This window comes from Amaranthus tricolor, chromosome 6, assembly GCF_026212465.1.
Source record: "Amaranthus tricolor cultivar Red isolate AtriRed21 chromosome 6, ASM2621246v1, whole genome shotgun sequence".
In the NCBI taxonomy this organism is placed as follows: Eukaryota; Viridiplantae; Streptophyta; class Magnoliopsida; order Caryophyllales; family Amaranthaceae; genus Amaranthus; species Amaranthus tricolor.
Window position 1 is genome coordinate 18,408,607 of NC_080052.1, and position 19,539 is coordinate 18,428,145.

The window sequence follows — 19,539 nt, forward strand, 5'->3', positions numbered from 1 at the left end:
TATGTGTTAATTTGTTAATTTGTTATAAGAACAACAAAGTCATGGTATGCATGCAACAAATAAGAATTGAATAAAGATGATAATGGTTGTGCAGTTGAGAAATTAACAGATTGGAGAGTTAGAAAGAAGAAAGGACTGAAATGTGCTTCAAAGGACTGAAAATTAGAAAAAGGCTGGAGGAAAGGGTTCATTGAATAGCATCACGTGACAACCAAGTGCTTGGTCAAACCTCTACTTAACGGTCAACAAACGTTTTTGTCAAGTGGTAGTACTGTTTTGCAAACATTTAAGTCATATAAGATAATTTTTTGCAAAAAATTAAAATATATATTTTTTTTACCAAATGTGTTATACTTTAGGTAGTTTTTTTGTAATTTTTCCTAGATATAATTATATAATTATGGTTTGACTTTTAATGTCCCTTACCTGAACCTTTGATTTCATTGGTATATATAAACAATATTCAAAATTATAATCACTTCAAAAGCATTAAATGCATAATGTATGATTGCTCTTGTGAAATCAAAGTCTAAATGAACCAAATTTTCAAATGTATTGTTTAATCCATAAAAGTTGTCCTATATTTCTTTTTAGGCTATCTAACTAAATTTGTTTTATTTTTATTTTTGTCCTAATCTATATTTTTTTGATTCTCAGCAAAGTTTTTTACTTAAACTTTCATTGAATTTATACTTCTCATAATTCTTATAATATTTATTTGGGGAAAATATAAATAATAAACCAATTTTTGCTAGATCTACGAAATATAAAATTAAGTATAGATTATTTTTGAATAAACCTACATATTCGATAAAATTACTGAAAATGATCCTAACTTTTACTTATTTTTAATTGTTCTATCACAATGAATCTTTTAAGATAATTATAAACAATGAAATATATAAGTTTATTCAAAAATAAATGATAAATGTCATGGTACTGTTTTTAATTAATTTATTTATTTAATAAATTATCATTATATTACCAAAATACCCTTTGACCTTTTTTTGTTGACCTTGACTTTCGGTCAACGGGCTTTTTTGGATGACCCATCCTCCTTGAATAGTCCATGAGCTACCCACTTCCAGATGCCCTAATTTCCCTCCAGAATAATAACCTCCTGTTTGACTCAACTTCCCACTCCCCCACATTGTATGATAATCCTTCTTCCAAGGTAGATAACTACCCACTATCTTCTACTTTCCTTCATGGCCACCAGCTGCTGCCCATTACTCCCATGATCTTCCACCCTTCCTCTCTGAAGAAACTTCCTCCTTCACCATTATAAATAGGGACAATCATCAAAGGGGAGAGGAGATATCTGAAATAGCTTTCCTAGTATCCTTGCTTACATTACTTCCTTAGCCTTCCCAAACACTAGCATTAGCACTAGCTATCCCAACCCCGACCTTCCTTCTTGTATTAATTCTACAATCTGTCATTCATTAATTTCCAATCTACGTTCTAACTTGAGCGTCGGAGGGGTTTTCCGGGAAATCACCCCCCGGACAAGGCTAACGTGTTGTGTTGCAGGAATTCAGGTCGCTTCTTCTCATAAGTCGCTTCTCTTGATCACACTCCTACCTATCTCCAGGTATTTCAAGTGTATCCCACTTCCACGTTTCATCACCGAAACAATAAATAAATTTATTTTTTACAGATTAAAAGAATAATTTATTGATAATTTTATCCCAACATATTTTTTACAAATAAATTTACAACTTGAAAGTGTCGTCATTGTCGTGTGAAATAGTGACGATTTCACTAATTCAAGTTCACAACCACGAATACGATCCGAGTTATACGTCCTCACCCGCGCCACCCCAATATATATAATAATAAATAATAAATAATTATAATAAATAATTACCAAATAAATAAATAAAAAGGGACAGGTGGCCAAATTATGCCAAAAAGCAGCTGAGTATGAAGTACGACTTTTCACTATTTCCCAAAATCTAATCATCAAATATTATTGTTCTCTCTTACACGTGTCATTCTCTTACTCGTCTTCCCCCACCTTCTTTTTTTTTTTTTTTTTTTTTAATCTCTCTTCCTCTCCCTTTCCTCTCCCTCTAAATTCATTCATTCCTATTTTTGCTCTTCTCTCTCTACTTTTACTTTCTCTCTTCACTCATCTATGGAATCCTCCTCATCCGACGAGAGTTCGATTTTCTCCGTCGAAGGAGGATTTTCCTCCGGCGAGATGTCATCTTCTCCGGTGATGAGTAGTGAAAGTTCAGGCGAGATTTCGGAATCTGTCGAGGTGATTGGGAATGGAATCTCCGGCGGGGAATCTGAATCGACTACTACTATAAGAGATAAGTGTATTGGAAGACATAATAAGGTTAGTTGGGGTTACACATCTGTGATTGGTCGGAGACCTGAAATGGAAGATGCTGTTTCTGTTGTTCCTGGGTTTGTCTCTAGCACGTGCTCTCACGTGGGTGGTTGTACTGCTCCATCTTCTTCTACTTCTCTTCTCAATTCTCCTCTTCATTTCTTCGCCGTTTTTGATGGCCATGGTGGCCCCGAGGTACTATACCACCTACTTGTCAAAATTACTATTTTTGTTGTTATTGTTGGTGTTAGGATTGGAATTTGGAATTCGGGATTAATTAGAATAATTAGGTTAATTAGTGTTTATGATTTGATAAGAGTATTTGTAATGGTCCTAATGGCTGTCTTGATGTATGTACATGGTGGGACAATTCAAGAACCTCCTTAACACCTTCAAGAACGTTGCCAAGAACGCTATGAACGTACAAAGATAACCTAATTAATTAGAATAATTAGGTTAATTAGTGTTTATGATTTGATAAGAGTATTTGTAATGGTCCTAATGGCTGTCTTGATGTATGTACGTGGTGGGACAATTCAAGAACCTCCTTAACACCTTCAAGAACGTTGCCAAGAACGCTATGAACGTACAAAGATAACCCTTCTGTTTGATGACAAACAAGAAGGTTGGCCAGGACAACTCTAAAGAGTGGCCCTTGTGCCGTGGATAGAGACAAATCACCCACTCTGGGTTGCTTGGCCTCTTCCTCACACTCCAATTGAAAGACTCCTCTCAATCTTTGTGGAATTAAACTGTAGAATCACCTTGCTTTCACTCACAAGAAGACTCTCACAGGACAAGTAATTGAACACCAATCACTTTGTATGAAAAAACTTGTATTAATCTGAAACATGTCTTTTACAAGGGGTTAGGTCTCTTATTTATAGAGTTATGAGACCTTCTAAAAGAGCTAATGCCTAACAAACCAAAATAACGGCTAAAAATTACACGTGGCTAATATATACACGTTTTAAACAAAACAGAAATCAGAAAAAGAGCCTGATTCATGCTGCTGCACTATCCTTCGAACGCCTGACCTTCAGCATCAATTCTTGGTGTCTTACTGTAATCGTAAGGAGGCACTTAAGGTGTTGATGGAAAGGTCCATGTATAGAGATTCCAAAACTACCCTTGGTGTATCCTAGGATGCTTAGGTTGACTCCATGGATTAGCTCGAAGGTCTGCTGCTCAGCAGATGATGGCTGGTAGATCTGGGTCAGCCATTGTCAAATATCAGGCGAGCATACGACCTTGGGGCTGGTCTTGTTGGCTCTGTGAGGGTTCTCCATGCTAGCTCTAAGTTTTGGCTTAATCTCCCATGTCCAAAGATGACATTCTTCGAGATCCCAAGCTCAAACACACAACAGGCTAGCTGTTTCGATGCTGGTAAGGTGGGCTGGCAGTACACTTGGTGCTCTGCTGGTTTTGGGCTTTGAAACAGCCTTCTGTTTTGCTTGCGTGTTTTTGTGAGGCTTTCCTTTGTTACTTCTTGATCTTCCCTTGATTCCTCATTCATGCTTAGTCCATTTTGAAGTTGGTCTTCTTCAATTGTCACGTCCAAGTCAATATGTTTAGTAGGTAAGTCAATGAGCATCAAATTAGTAGGTTGCTTAGCCATGTCTCCTCCTCCTTGGTTTGTCTTGGTTTGTGGGTTGTCTTCATGATCCATATATGAATCATTTAGTAATCTTTTTTAATTGCAAAGATGTGTTAGTTTAGTTAGTGAACTCAGATTAAAGTTTGGGTAACGACTAACGACATCAAACACTTTATAGTAATATTTTCAATTGCAGGGATGTGTTAATTTAATTAATAAACTGATTGAAGTTTGGGTACTGACATCAAAGATTTGTGAGTAATTTTTTTGATGGTGTTCCTGTAGGTGGAATGATTGGAATTTGGGATTTATAAAAACAAGTAGGTATTTAGTGTGAATGATTTGATAGTAGTAATTTCAAGGTAATGTAAATTTTTCTTAAAAAGTTTGAACTACAGAGATGAGTATTTTAGTTAGTGGACTCGATTGAAGTTTGCGATACGGACATCATAATTTAATTTGGCTTTCGGTATTTTCAATTGTGGCGACTAAATTAACACTATCTGATGGAAGAAATGAAATGATTATCTTATGAGTTACGAACGGAAATTTATATATGATCCGAATAAGTATACTGCATTTATGATGCATATTGGTCAATGGAATATTGGTCTTTTCTGGCAATTTTTGTTGATGTTACTTTTGGGGTGCAACTTGGGACACCAAATTGGGGATGGAAATTTCAATTGAATAGTCAAGTTAAGGTTGGCCTTTTCGTTGTGAATATATGACACCTGTATAGTTGTTGAATTTGAGGATAATATTTTAGATTTTGATTGAATTCTGCTTCCATAACTAGTAACTGTGCTTGTAACTGGTAGCTTGGGAGCTCTCTGCGGAGTAAAAAAGAGATGAAAAAGTCATGGATGTTGTACATGGGGTATTCTTTTGAAACATGATTACCTCAGTTGTTTTCGCGCCTCCTCCTCGCGAACAAATACAGATTTATTATAGGTGCTCAATCTATACCTGTTTCAAGAGTAAGATCATATTCTAGTCTCAACTTGGATTAGTAATTTTTGATCTTTAGTAGCAACCTATTCTATATTGTCTAGAATAAGTAATAACTCATACTTGGAATTTGGTAGTGAGTTAGAGCGGATTTGGTACATTTTACTATCCTTATGTCTGTCATATTCACTTGTGTAACTGCACTTGTGCAACTGTGTTTATCACTCTATCTGTATGTTATTGCATTGCAGTGTTTAGTTATCTCATAGAGACCAGATTAATGCTTTAGTAGTGGTTTGAAATTTGGTCATGCGAGAATTGGGTCTTGTCTAATTTGGAGCATGTATCACTTTGCTCTAGTAAGCAACTGATTCGATTATCGTTTCCCTCCTCTCTTAGACCTCCCTTTTGCTTGGCCTACCTTATACTCTAAAAAAAAAGAAATTTGGTCATGCAATACCTCTCTTGAAGTTCCTTTACTTGTGTGCACTGCTGTTGTAGAATGAATGTAGCCTGAAGTACCTCACACACATAAGGAGGTTGAAACTGTATATATTATTGGAAATGTCTCAGGGAAGTACTGCGTGGTAGCTAGGTGGTGATCATAAATGCCTAAATGGTTTGCCTGTCCAACCCACTTAAAAGATCAAAAATTCGGACGGGCTTAGGCTAATGGGCGGATAGTGGCATGGTACCCAATGGACAAACCTGCTAGCTTGCTAACTTTATCAAAATATATTTGATGTATGTACGTGGTGGGACAATTCAAGAACCTCCTTAACACCTTCAAGAACGTTGCCAAGAACGCTATGAACGTACAAAGATAACCCTTCTGTTTGATGACAAACAAGAAGGTTGGCCAGGACAACTCTAAAGAGTGGCCCTTGTGCCGTGGATAGAGACAAATCACCCACTCTGGGTTGCTTGGCCTCTTCCTCACACTCCAATTGAAAGACTCCTCTCAATCTTTGTGGAATTAAACTGTAGAATCACCTTGCTTTCACTCACAAGAAGACTCTCACAGGACAAGTAATTGAACACCAATCACTTTGTATGAAAAAACTTGTATTAATCTGAAACATGTCTTTTACAAGGGGTTAGGTCTCTTATTTATAGAGTTATGAGACCTTCTAAAAGAGCTAATGCCTAACAAACCAAAATAACGGCTAAAAATTACACGTGGCTAATATATACACGTTTTAAACAAAACAGAAATCAGAAAAAGAGCCTGATTCATGCTGCTGCACTATCCTTCGAACGCCTGACCTTCAGCATCAATTCTTGGTGTCTTACTGTAATCGTAAGGAGGCACTTAAGGTGTTGATGGAAAGGTCCATGTATAGAGATTCCAAAACTACCCTTGGTGTATCCTAGGATGCTTAGGTTGACTCCATGGATTAGCTCGAAGGTCTGCTGCTCAGCAGATGATGGCTGGTAGATCTGGGTCAGCCATTGTCAAATATCAGGCGAGCATACGACCTTGGGGCTGGTCTTGTTGGCTCTGTGAGGGTTCTCCATGCTAGCTCTAAGTTTTGGCTTAATCTCCCATGTCCAAAGATGACATTCTTCGAGATCCCAAGCTCAAACACACAACAGGCTAGCTGTTTCGATGCTGGTAAGGTGGGCTGGCAGTACACTTGGTGCTCTGCTGGTTTTGGGCTTTGAAACAGCCTTCTGTTTTGCTTGCGTGTTTTTGTGAGGCTTTCCTTTGTTACTTCTTGATCTTCCCTTGATTCCTCATTCATGCTTAGTCCATTTTGAAGTTGGTCTTCTTCAATTGTCACGTCCAAGTCAATATGTTTAGTAGGTAAGTCAATGAGCATCAAATTAGTAGGTTGCTTAGCCATGTCTCCTCCTCCTTGGTTTGTCTTGGTTTGTGGGTTGTCTTCATGATCCATATATGGATCAATATTTTTCAATAATGAAAAGTTAATATCATTAGTTCTCAAGGTCTCTAATTTTCAAGATTTCTTCTTTTCTAGTGCATCTATACTCATTGATTTTTGTTTTGAACTATATGATTTTTCTTACAAGAAAAGGAATTAACTTTTTATACAAGAATACAATATGATCTAAACTGTATATTATCTGATAGTTTTTAACCACTAGTTTGTGTCATAGAACATGGTGAACAGCTTTGAAGTTCTGTAAAATTTTCTGTATTAATGCATGAATGGCATTCTATTATTTTTTCTTTTGTTTTCCACCTCTTCCCTTTAAATTTTTCTTGAAACACTCTGGAGAAACTTTTGGGATTAAGTCCTGCGTGTTTCCAGCGTAAGGGAGCCCACAAAAACTTCTTCGCTAGCTACTGCGTAATTGGTTCAACAATTGTTGAAATTGTGCCACAAAATAACTTCTTGAATGAATGAACAAATCAATGATTTTTTTATCCTGATTGGCTATTATTATAAATTACTCAATTAAAACAATTTTGCTGAAAAAAATCCCTTGACTGAATGACTAAGACAACATCGGAGGATAAAAATTGCTGTTTTGTAATCATGTACATTGGAGTTCTTAATTTTATTGGAAAATAAATTTTTGCTTCAATTGTTGGCCAATGAGCAGGATGACACGTATTAAGTATCTGCTTTCACTTGTTGATTAGGAAAAACTGATGGTATCCTTATCTGGATGCAGCACGTGTTATTGTTTTTGTCAAAAGACGTCGGTCATTGGTTCCTTTTATATTTTCTTTTGCCTCCCTGAATACCTAATTACTTAATATATGACTCATATATCTTTCGTGAGTATTTTATTACTAAATATTTAAAAATTAGTTGTTTACTATGATGCAAATCCGTTGTAGTTGCTATCCTTATGGAACATGGCTGTTGTGCTTTATTATTTATGGAACTTCTTGGTACAGAGTTGATATTTTCCGATTTAGTTTATTGTCATGTTTGAAGGTTCTCCAGTTTCTGGGTTAGTTGAGTTGATATGTGTTCGTTTGTGGTGGAGTTGAAAATTTCAATGAGTGACAAACATAGATTAATCATCTTTTAAATAATGATTTCTGGTAAACTTTGGATTTTATTGGTCGGATAACAGGAGCCAGCAAGGATCTAGCATACGACAAATCTAGACTTACTGTTTTTGCTATATTCTTTGTTTATTTTTTCTCATCAGTTGACTTAGTTGATCTTTTTCCTCTTCTGGGCTGAAGATTAAATAAATACTAGAATTATAGGACTTGAAGTTTGGTCTTTTTAATGCTAATTAGAGTTTTTGGTACATACGTGGCAGACAATTATGAGGTCAATGAAACTTGGTTGAACTACAACATATAATATATTCATTTTCTGTATATGGATGGATCTAAATCTCTCCATTAAGAGCCACTTCAATTTTTTATTCGCTTCAAGCCTTCAACTGTTAGGTGTCTGTAATTACTTTGTCTAACCCAGCACAATGTTCCAGCTATAACATAAGTACTGGGAAAATTTCTTTCAGATTAAAAATTTGGTTTCAATGACCATTAAAGTAGCAACAAGTAGTATTTTTTTATTGCCGAAAAACATACCTTTGAAGAGAAAGCTTAAACTTTTTTGTTAGATGGGGAGAGCAGATCAACCTTCTACTTTTGGTAGCTCCCATGATTTCTTCATCGGCGTTATATAGCTCTTCATTCTTTATTGTAATATGTATATATTTGTATTGAAATGAAAGCAGAATATATAAATATTTGGAAAAAAGAGTATGTGCTAGAAATATTTATTTAAGTTTAAGGAACAACATCTGATGCCTCTGGAAGTCAGCTGCTGTTAGCTGGGTCAAAAAGAACGATGTTCTGAACATAACTGCCTCTAGTGACTAGCTAGGTTCATTTCATGTTTTGAAACTAGAAATGAAATTATTTTATTTTGAGGATTTAATAAATATTGTGGAATCACTTGAAAATATATACACAGCTATATGCCTATTGTCTGTCAAAGATTTTGTCTTTAGAGCCTGTGATTTCTGTTGGCCCCCTTTTGATTTTACCACATTCAATATTTGTCTTGAGCACGCTCATAAATTACAGTGTGTTATGTCAATGTCAACTATTTTGGTGAAATTCTTGAATTTAGGAAGGGAGATATGATTTGTTCAATGCTTAACGGATTTACTTTTAGCTTCTTAATTGCTGACTTGGAACTACATAGAGCATTTTTCCTTTTAATATGCTTATATACACTAACAAAGTGAAAGTTGGATAACTACTCTTCCATGATTGACTGTAACAAGTTATCACAAAATGTCATATATAAGAGCCAATTTGATGATTGGGTACATGTTCAGACCATGCAGAAGGTTGCATGCTTTTACTATCTGTTTACTAATACCAAAATCGCTTTGTCAGGTTGCTGATTATTGCGCTGAGAGGATGCACGGGGTTATTGCAGAGGAGTTGAGTAAGGAATCAATTGATGGATATGAGTGGCAGAAAAAGTGGAAAGAAGCATTCTCCAGTGGCTTTAGGAGAGCTGACGACCTGGTTATCACAGAAGCTGGAGTGTCGGAAATGGTTGGATCCACTGCTGTGGTAGCTATTGTTTCTGGTTGTCAGATAATTTTGTCCAATTGTGGGGATTCCAGAGCAGTTCTTTGTCGGAGGACACAGACCATTCAATTGACAGTTGATCACAAGGTCAGACAAACTGGCAATGCCTGATTTCTCACGTATACAAGAATGCAAAATGTTTTTCAGTTTAATTTTTGTTCGGCTGCCGGTAGCACCATAGGCCTTTGTAAAAGCATTGCACTATGAGTTGTCTGTCCCTACAATTAGTGGCATTTATGGCTGGAGACTTGTCTACATGAAAAATGGAAATGACATCTTGATTTTATTGCTAAATAGCAGTCAGTTGTTATTGATAGGCATTCCACATTTTAGGTGAGTGATCATGTAAACTTTTCCCCATGTTCAAACGAATGCATGCATGCATAAATCTTGTTTCTAATGCTTAAAACCCAACACTTTTTGGCTACTCTTTATTGTCTGGTATTACCTGCATAATGTGTAGTAAATTGTGTCTGGTTATTGGTGACTTCTGATGTATGTGCGTTGTGCAGCCAGATAGAGCTGATGAATTATCGAGAATTGAAGCTGAGGGTGGGAGAGTCATAAACTGGCACGGTGCTAGAGTGCTTGGAGTCCTTGCCATGTCTCGAGCTATAGGTCCTTCTGTTCACTTATACTGATTTTTTCTTCACAATTTTCAATCTTGGCAGTGGTTGTAGAGTTTAACTGTTTTTACATCGACACTTATGAGTGTTGTAAAATAATGTTTGCTATCAATGGTCAATCAGAAGTAACTTTTTTGCTCATAGAAGGATAAGGTTGCATACATCCGTTTCCCTTAGCCCTACCTCGGTGAAAGTCACTTAGTGACACTGGGGTAATGAAATGTTGACACTTTTGCATGTTGTTAGGAAAAAATTATCCAAGATTAGTTACTTTTTTCACTTTCCTTTGCTAATGGTGAAAGTAGTGTTTTGAATGGTGGATATCCCCAGTTGAGATAATATATCATTTGTAAAGAAGGAATGTTGTTCATCTCTATTCATTAGGCTCCTTCATCTCTCCTTTATCGCTTCATTGAAACATATTTCAGCGTGTGAGTTCTATTGCAACGTACAAACTTAATTCCATTTAATCATTACCTGATGTAAGCGCTGTTTAACTCTGCATATTCTGAATTCTCATCGTGTGGTATTACATCTGTTACAGGTGATAGATATATGAGTCCTTACATAATACCAGTACCAGAGATCACTTTCATGACAAGGAGTGAAGAGGACGAGTGTCTAATATTGGCAAGTGACGGGCTTTGGGATGTTATGTCAAACGATGAGGTAGGCGAGGTGGCCCGTCGTCTACTAAGGCGAATGCGCAGGTCTGTCATATCAGGCAATGTTTCTCCAGCACAAGGGGTTGCTGAGAATCTCACACAGCTCGCTATCGGAAGAAATAGTTCCGACAACATCTCAATCATCGTTGTTGACCTAAAAAATAGGAGAAGACATCAAGCCAAGCAATGAAAAAAGCAGGTTATTCAATATATCAATTTCTTTTAATTCTTTGAGGCTTGTTGAGGAATCAATATATAAATAGATATATTCATGAAGTATAAGTACCAAGTACCAACCAAGTTTCCTAGATATTTTAGGTAGCCCTCATCAGCTGTTGTTTCTACTGTACAAAGCTGACATTGCTGTTGGGGTGATGCTCCTGACAATCAAAATTGTATTACTGCAAACTGCAAACTGCAAACAGCAAATTGATAGATCAACCCTCTATTTTAGTTGGTTTGATCTTACTTTCCGAAGTGGAAATGACGATTAATCGAAAAAAAAAAAAGTATAATAGACTATTGATGTTGTGCATTGCCATTGAAAGAAAGCCAAAGATGTTGCAAGCTCTCTATCATGTAAAATTCAGTTGCATCCAATTCTTTTCAAAAATTTAGATATTTCTGTTTATAGGCTGATATGCTTTACCCTCTAATGAATGTGTAGTAATTTATATGCTTATCTTATATATATATTATTTTTGAGTTTTTTTTTACTTGCAATACTCTGACTTTTACATTATCTTTTAAACTATTTTACAAGTGTTATTTTTACGCTGTGAATCATCTTAAAGAATAATCATGTAAAATCTTGTTAAATTTTTGTTAATATATAGTTTTAATAAATTATTTATAATTCTTACTTATGTATAGCTAGCTATAAATAGCTATATTTACTTCAAACATAATTCTCCCGATGTGATATGGGTTTTGCAACTCATTTCAATTCATATGTTTTATAGTATGACAAATTCATAATTCCTAATTATATACTAAAGATACTTGGAGTCAAAGAACCTATTGGATTCCACAATAACAAGTTTATCAATTTTTAAAACGAGAGAAAGTGTTGAAATTGTACTATCTTGTTATCTTAAAATTGGTGCAAATATACCCAAGAGTAGTGATGCAAGTATACTCTCTTTAATTCATTTTTGTTATTATATGTTATATATATATATATATATATACTTGTTTTTGAGTATTTTGACCCTTAGAGTTTTTAATTATGTATAATTAAAATTATACACGCTGATAATATGAAAAAAACAAATGAGATTAATTAAGTAAGATTTAACTTGATTATATATTTTTTTATACATAAGAAATTAGAAGTAAAACATCTATCAAGATTAAGTGAGATTCTTTGTTTTCACATAGGTAGTCGTGTATATTCAACTATAAATGTTGGTGTGTTTTCTCCGAGCGGATGTATTGTTTAGTTATTGAGCTATTTGAAATCACTAAAATTAAAAGAAAATCAAATTATATATGTAAGTATATTCTAAATATGGGTATAATTAGGGTCAAAACGTAAAATAAAAAAGATAATATTTTCTAAGTTTTATATTACTTCTTACGTTACAAGATAATGCATTTTTTATTCATTATCTTTAATTTATAATTAGTTTAACTAAACAAATTTTTTAGAATATACTTACATATACTTACATATATAATTTGATTTTCTTTTAATTTATAATTACTTACATATACTTACATATACTTAAAGATAATGCATTATCTTTAATTTTTTATGAATAAAAAATTAAAGATAATGCATTATCTTTAAGTATATGTAAGTATATGTAAGTAATTATAAATTAAAAGAAAATCAAATTATATATGTAAGTATATGTAAGTATATTCTAAAAAATTTGTTTAGTTAAACTAATTATAAATTAAAGATAATGAATAAAAAATGCATTATCTTGTAACGTAAGAAGTAATATAAAACTTAGAAAATATTATCTTTTTTATTTTACGTTTTGACCCTAATTATACCCATATTTAGAATATACTTACATATATAATTTGATTTTCTTTTAATTTTAGTGATTTCAAATAGCTCAATAACTAAACAATACATCCGCTCGGAGAAAACACACCAACATTTATAGTTGAATATACACGACTACCTATGTGAAAACAAAGAATCTCACTTAATCTTGATAGATGTTTTACTTCTAATTTCTTATGTATAAAAAAATATATAATCAAGTTAAATCTTACTTAATTAATCTCATTTGTTTTTTTCATATTATCAGCGTGTATAATTTTAATTATACATAATTAAAAACTCTAAGGGTCAAAATACTCAAAAACAAGTATATATATATATATATATATAACATATAATAACAAAAATGAATTAAAGAGAGTATACTTGCATCACTACTCTTGGGTATATTTGCACCAATTTTAAGATAACAAGATAGTACAATTTCAACACTTTCTCTCGTTTTAAAAATTGATAAACTTGTTATTGTGGAATCCAATAGGTTCTTTGACTCCAAGTATCTTTAGTATATAATTAGGAATTATGAATTTGTCATACTATAAAACATATGAATTGAAATGAGTTGCAAAACCCATATCACATCGGGAGAATTATGTTTGAAGTAAATATAGCTATTTATAGCTAGCTATACATAAGTAAGAATTATAAATAATTTATTAAAACTATATATTAACAAAAATTTAACAAGATTTTACATGATTATTCTTTAAGATGATTCACAGCGTAAAAATAACACTTGTAAAATAGTTTAAAAGATAATGTAAAAGTCAGAGTATTGCAAGTAAAAAAAAACTCAAAAATAATATATATATAAGATAAGCATATAAATTACTACACATTCATTAGAGGGTAAAGCATATCAGCCTATAAACAGAAATATCTAAATTTTTGAAAAGAATTGGATGCAACTGAATTTTACATGATAGAGAGCTTGCAACATCTTTGGCTTTCTTTCAATGGCAATGCACAACATCAATAGTCTATTATACTTTTTTTTTTTTCGATTAATCGTCATTTCCACTTCGGAAAGTAAGATCAAACCAACTAAAATAGAGGGTTGATCTATCAATTTGCTGTTTGCAGTTTGCAGTTTGCAGTAATACAATTTTGATTGTCAGGAGCATCACCCCAACAGCAATGTCAGCTTTGTACAGTAGAAACAACAGCTGATGAGGGCTACCTAAAATATCTAGGAAACTTGGTTGGTACTTGGTACTTATACTTCATGAATATATCTATTTATATATTGATTCCTCAACAAGCCTCAAAGAATTAAAAGAAATTGATATATTGAATAACCTGCTTTTTTCATTGCTTGGCTTGATGTCTTCTCCTATTTTTTAGGTCAACAACGATGATTGAGATGTTGTCGGAACTATTTCTTCCGATAGCGAGCTGTGTGAGATTCTCAGCAACCCCTTGTGCTGGAGAAACATTGCCTGATATGACAGACCTGCGCATTCGCCTTAGTAGACGACGGGCCACCTCGCCTACCTCATCGTTTGACATAACATCCCAAAGCCCGTCACTTGCCAATATTAGACACTCGTCCTCTTCACTCCTTGTCATGAAAGTGATCTCTGGTACTGGTATTATGTAAGGACTCATATATCTATCACCTGTAACAGATGTAATACCACACGATGAGAATTCAGAATATGCAGAGTTAAACAGCGCTTACATCAGGTAATGATTAAATGGAATTAAGTTTGTACGTTGCAATAGAACTCACACGCTGAAATATGTTTCAATGAAGCGATAAAGGAGAGATGAAGGAGCCTAATGAATAGAGATGAACAACATTCCTTCTTTACAAATGATATATTATCTCAACTGGGGATATCCACCATTCAAAACACTACTTTCACCATTAGCAAAGGAAAGTGAAAAAAGTAACTAATCTTGGATAATTTTTTCCTAACAACATGCAAAAGTGTCAACATTTCATTACCCCAGTGTCACTAAGTGACTTTCACCGAGGTAGGGCTAAGGGAAACGGATGTATGCAACCTTATCCTTCTATGAGCAAAAAAGTTACTTCTGATTGACCATTGATAGCAAACATTATTTTACAACACTCATAAGTGTCGATGTAAAAACAGTTAAACTCTACAACCACTGCCAAGATTGAAAATTGTGAAGAAAAAATCAGTATAAGTGAACAGAAGGACCTATAGCTCGAGACATGGCAAGGACTCCAAGCACTCTAGCACCGTGCCAGTTTATGACTCTCCCACCCTCAGCTTCAATTCTCGATAATTCATCAGCTCTATCTGGCTGCACAACGCACATACATCAGAAGTCACCAATAACCAGACACAATTTACTACACATTATGCAGGTAATACCAGACAATAAAGAGTAGCCAAAAAGTGTTGGGTTTTAAGCATTAGAAACAAGATTTATGCATGCATGCATTCGTTTGAACATGGGGAAAAGTTTACATGATCACTCACCTAAAATGTGGAATGCCTATCAATAACAACTGACTGCTATTTAGCAATAAAATCAAGATGTCATTTCCATTTTTCATGTAGACAAGTCTCCAGCCATAAATGCCACTAATTGTAGGGACAGACAACTCATAGTGCAATGCTTTTACAAAGGCCTATGGTGCTACCGGCAGCCGAACAAAAATTAAACTGAAAAACATTTTGCATTCTTGTATACGTGAGAAATCAGGCATTGCCAGTTTGTCTGACCTTGTGATCAACTGTCAATTGAATGGTCTGTGTCCTCCGACAAAGAACTGCTCTGGAATCCCCACAATTGGACAAAATTATCTGACAACCAGAAACAATAGCTACCACAGCAGTGGATCCAACCATTTCCGACACTCCAGCTTCTGTGATAACCAGGTCGTCAGCTCTCCTAAATGTTGGTCAATTTGTTCAAAGTGGAAGAGGGAAAAACAAGCGATCATGGAATAAATCTGAGGAAGAATGTTTGATTAATGGTTTGTTGGAGATGAGTGTGGATCCTTCATGGAAAGCTGATGGGAGTTTCAAAGGTGGTTTCAAGAAAATCTTAGAGGAGAAATTGAATGAGAAGTTTCCGGGGTGTGGGTTGAAAGCTATTCCCCATATTGAATCAAAAATCAAATGGTTTAAGGATAAGTATAATGTGCTAACTGAAATGTTTCGCACTTCTGGTTTTTCTTGGGATAATGAAAAGAATATGATTGTTTGTGAAAGGCAATCTTATGAAGAATTTTGTAAGGTACACAAATACTTTGACTTGTTTACAATTTGTTAGAAATTATAACATATTGTAAATGACTTATCTTTTTTTTTTTATTCCAATTCTTGTTTAATTTCAGCAACACAGAAATGCTCAAGGATTATGGAATGTTCCTTTTCCATTTTATGATCAACTGTCAGTTATCTTTGGTGCCGATCGAGCTACTGGAGTGCAATCTGAGACTTTTGTCGAAGCTGTTGACAATCAAGAGAAAGAGACCATTGAACTAGATAAGGGTGGTAGTGATGAAGATGATGAATTTGATGATAATGAGTCCGTCAACCAATCAAAACAATCAACTCCAAGTGAACCTTCTTCAAAGAAAGCCAAAAAAGAAAAGGCTCCAAATGAACAAGGAAGGAAAAGGAAGAAGCCGGAGGTTGTGGACTTAACTTCTTCTTTTAACAATATGTCTTCTAACTTTTCAAATCATATGAATGAGATGAACAAGCACATGTCTACCATTGCAAGTGCCTTCTCTACTACACAACTACATGAGCAAGCTATCATGGCTCGTGAAGAAGTTGAGGAAAATCAAAAAAAAAAACTTAATGAGTGAATTGCTTCGCATAGAAGGATTGACAAGATTTGAAGTAATGGAAGCTTCCAAGAGGTTGGCCTCCAATCCAAGTGAACTCTCACTCTTTTACCAATGCCCGGATGATGAGTGGAAGAAAGAGTTTATAATCAATCTCATTCATCCTAACTTGGGCAAGTGATGTAATGAAAATGCTTAACTTATAAATTATCTAGACTTTGTGTTTGGTTGTCAAAAACATATATTGGAATCTTTTTGTGTGGAGATGTATTGACACCATTTTGAGTGAAAATGTATTGAACTAGTATTTTTTAATTAGTGGTAATTATCTATTTGCAACATAATATGTATGTATGTATCTATATACAAACTGGACAGAGAATCCATTCCATAATTGAACCAAACAGTGTCAATGGATTCAATATCTATTACAGGATTGAACCAAACAGTTTTAGTCTGGTATGGGGTTCTGAATCCATACCATCCTGGTATGGGGTTCCATACCATTCCATTCCTGCTCACTGAACCAAACGGACCCTTAAAGTCTTAAACCCTCATCCCACAATCCCAAACCCATTGTCTGCTGCGACTGCTGCCTTACTTTCTCGCAAGTCTAGTCACCATTACTGCACTGCCGCACCAGCCACCAGGAGCCACCGGGGACCGGTGGTTTTCTACTCTTCTCTCCAATCTCTATCAAGAATTGGACTATTCCTCTTCTTCTTTAAGGTTATTTTTTCTTTCTTATAATGGGTTTGTTGAATTTGATGTCAAAATTAGGATTGTTATTTGTTAATAGTGATTAATATATAGTAATGAATCATTACTAACGATTCATGATTGTGCTGTAGTGTTGCAAATGGATCGGTATTTCAAAAGACTTGCTTCGAAATCACATCTTCCTTCTAGTTCAAGCTCCGAAAGTTCACCAAGTCCACTTGGTGAAACTCAGCACATTCAACATCGAGCTTCACAAGTTCCATTGAATCATACCTCTTCTTCTACTCAATGAAGTAGAGTTGATGTAAGTAATCCTGCTAATGGATACCCAATATCATATTATAAGAATTATTTGAATGCATTTATAGATGTCGCTAGATTACTTTTGATTCTGGATTACCTTTTGGAGGTCATGATGAAAGTGAAACATCAACAAAGAAAGGTAATTTTCTTACTATCTTGGAGGTTTTTGCTAAAAAAAATGAAAGTGTTGGTAGTGTTGTTTTAAAAAATGATCTTAGAAATAATCATATGATATTTCCCTCAATTCAAAAAGACATTGTCAATGCTTGTTATAAAGAGACCATTCATGCCGTTCTTGAGGAACTTGGGGATGATTATTTTGCTATTTTAGTAGATGAATCTCGTGATGTCTCTTGTAAGCAAAACATGAGTCTTGTTTTGAGGTATGTTGATAAAAGAGGATTTGTCATGGAGAGGTTAGTTGGTGTTGCTCATGTTACTAGCACTACCGCTGAGTCACTTAAAGGAACAATCTATTCTATGCTTGCTCAGTTGTCTTTGAGTCCATCTCGTATACGGGGGCAAGCTTACGATGGAGCAAGCAACATGCGAGGTCATATACATGGACTAAGGAAATTAATTCAGGAGGGTTGTGCATCGGTTCACTATGTACACTGTTTTGCTCACGAACTTCAGCTAACTCTTGTTAAGGTTGCATACAAACATTTTGATGTTGAGCGTCTTATTGATTAATCTCACTTTAAACACTATTGGTGTTTCTTATAGACGTAGAGATGTTCGACATAAACAAGTCGAGATGGTTGCAAAAGCATTATATGAAGTTGATCTTGTAATGGGAAAGGGTTTGAATCAGGAAGTTGGTCTTCAAAGACCCGGGGATACTCATTGGGGTATACATTTTAAAACCTTTTGCAATTTCATAATTATGTTTTCTCCAATTGTTGATGTACTTGATGCTCTTGTTCTTGCTGGAGATGATGATATATCTAAAACTCAAGCTATTTTGAATGATATTCAAACTCTTGATTTTGCTTTCATGTTACATTTGATGAAATTAGTGATGGAAATCACTTATCCACTTTGTCTATCGTTGCAACAAAGAGATCGAGATATTGTAAATGCTATGGTATTACTTCATACTGCTAAGAGACAATTTCAAAAGACTAAGGATGAAGGTTGGGATTCTTTGATGAATGATGTAACTTCTTTTTGTGTAAAACATGACATTCAAATTCCTAGCATGGATGAGTTTTCCCTTTTACGAGCTCGAGGAAAATCAAAACGAAGACTTTCAGATGTGACATTTGAGAAATATTTACGTGTTAACGTTTTCTACACGATTCTTGATATGCAAATGCAAGAACTTGATAGTCGCTTTCCTGAGACTAGTATAGAGTTACTTATTGGTGTTGCTTGTTTGAATCCTGCTAATTCATTTTCCAATTATAACAAAGAGAAGATACTCAAAATGGCTAAACTTTATCCTGATGATTTTGATTATCTGGTCATTGATTGTCTTAGTTTTGAGTTAGATGCTGTTGTTGGTGTTTGTTCAATCGATGAAAGATTTTCAAACTTGACAACCCTTGGTGATCTCTCTAATACTTTGGTTCGTACCGGTTTGTGTAATTTGTGCCCAACCTTTTTTAAGCTTTTGAAGTTGGCATTGATTTTGCCGATATCCACTGCAACCGTCGAAAGAGTGTTCTCAGCAATGAAGCTTATCAAGACTAAGTTACGCAACAAGATCTCTGATAAGTTTTTGAATGATGCAGCTGTAACTTATTTTCAGTATAATTTGTTTCATATTTTGTCAAATGAGGACATTATGCGTCGCTTTCAAAATATGAAAAAGCCGCATAAGCATTTGCCTTAATTTATTTAATGGTGCATGGTGATTTTTTTTTTAATTTTAAATTATAACATCACTTTTCCTTTTCTTAGATCCGCTACTGGGCTTTTCTAAGGTTCACCAAAATGTGTACTATACATTTAAGCATGGTATGTAGTTTATAGATCTTATAGTCTATC

At 34.6% G+C, this 19,539-nt stretch overlaps 4 protein-coding genes across 4 annotated transcripts; 3 read left to right on the forward strand and 1 right to left on the reverse strand.

Annotated features, from left to right (window-relative positions):
• The first annotated feature begins 2,029 nt into the window (after positions 1 to 2,029).
• LOC130815815 (protein phosphatase 2C 56-like) lies at positions 2,030 to 11,357 on the forward strand. The gene is made up of 4 exons (XM_057682303.1): positions 2,030 to 2,536; positions 9,235 to 9,522; positions 9,948 to 10,053; positions 10,606 to 11,357. Exons 1-4 carry the CDS (start codon positions 2,141 to 2,143, stop codon positions 10,914 to 10,916), a joined length of 1,101 nt encoding a protein of 366 aa, XP_057538286.1. The 5' UTR covers positions 2,030 to 2,140; the 3' UTR covers positions 10,917 to 11,357.
• A 2,256-nt stretch (positions 11,358 to 13,613) lies between these two features.
• Positions 13,614 to 15,616, reverse strand: LOC130815818 (probable protein phosphatase 2C 6). Its single transcript, XM_057682307.1, has 3 exons — positions 15,449 to 15,616; positions 14,918 to 15,023; positions 13,614 to 14,365 (listed from the first exon to the last, which is right to left on the reverse strand). Exons 1-3 carry the CDS (start codon positions 15,572 to 15,574, stop codon positions 14,055 to 14,057), a joined length of 543 nt encoding a protein of 180 aa, XP_057538290.1. The 5' UTR covers positions 15,575 to 15,616; the 3' UTR covers positions 13,614 to 14,054.
• LOC130815817 (uncharacterized) lies at positions 15,616 to 16,786 on the forward strand. Its single transcript, XM_057682305.1, has 2 exons — positions 15,616 to 15,965; positions 16,066 to 16,786. The coding sequence occupies exons 1-2, from the start codon at positions 15,714 to 15,716 to the stop codon at positions 16,543 to 16,545; spliced, it is 732 nt and encodes a 243-aa protein (XP_057538288.1). The 5' UTR covers positions 15,616 to 15,713; the 3' UTR covers positions 16,546 to 16,786.
• A 1,518-nt stretch (positions 16,787 to 18,304) lies between these two features.
• On the forward strand, positions 18,305 to 19,384 carry LOC130815630 (uncharacterized). Its single transcript, XM_057682119.1, has one exon. It carries the CDS (start codon positions 18,305 to 18,307, stop codon positions 19,382 to 19,384), a length of 1,080 nt encoding a protein of 359 aa, XP_057538102.1.
• The last annotated feature ends 155 nt before the right edge of the window (positions 19,385 to 19,539 follow it).

Bases quoted from the DNA above. Each gene is read 5' to 3' on its own strand.
- LOC130815815 (XM_057682303.1), top strand. From the start codon at position 2,141: ATGGAATCCTCCTCATCCGACGAGAGTTCGATTTTCTCCGTCGAAGGA. The intron at 2,537-9,234 runs GTACTATACCAC...TCGCTTTGTCAG, and splicing joins ATGGCCATGGTGGCCCCGAG to GTTGCTGATTATTGCGCTGA. The intron at 10,054-10,605 runs GTCCTTCTGTTC...CATCTGTTACAG, and splicing joins TGCCATGTCTCGAGCTATAG to GTGATAGATATATGAGTCCT.
- LOC130815818 (XM_057682307.1), bottom strand. From the start codon at position 15,574: ATGGTTGGATCCACTGCTGTGGTAGCTATTGTTTCTGGTTGTCAGATA. The intron at 15,024-15,448 runs GTCAGACAAACT...TGCGTTGTGCAG, and splicing joins AATTGACAGTTGATCACAAG to CCAGATAGAGCTGATGAATT. The intron at 14,366-14,917 runs GTCCTTCTGTTC...CATCTGTTACAG, and splicing joins TGCCATGTCTCGAGCTATAG to GTGATAGATATATGAGTCCT.
- LOC130815817 (XM_057682305.1), top strand. From the start codon at position 15,714: ATGAGTGTGGATCCTTCATGGAAAGCTGATGGGAGTTTCAAAGGTGGT. The intron at 15,966-16,065 runs GTACACAAATAC...GTTTAATTTCAG, and splicing joins CTTATGAAGAATTTTGTAAG to CAACACAGAAATGCTCAAGG.
- LOC130815630 (XM_057682119.1), top strand. From the start codon at position 18,305: ATGGTTGCAAAAGCATTATATGAAGTTGATCTTGTAATGGGAAAGGGT.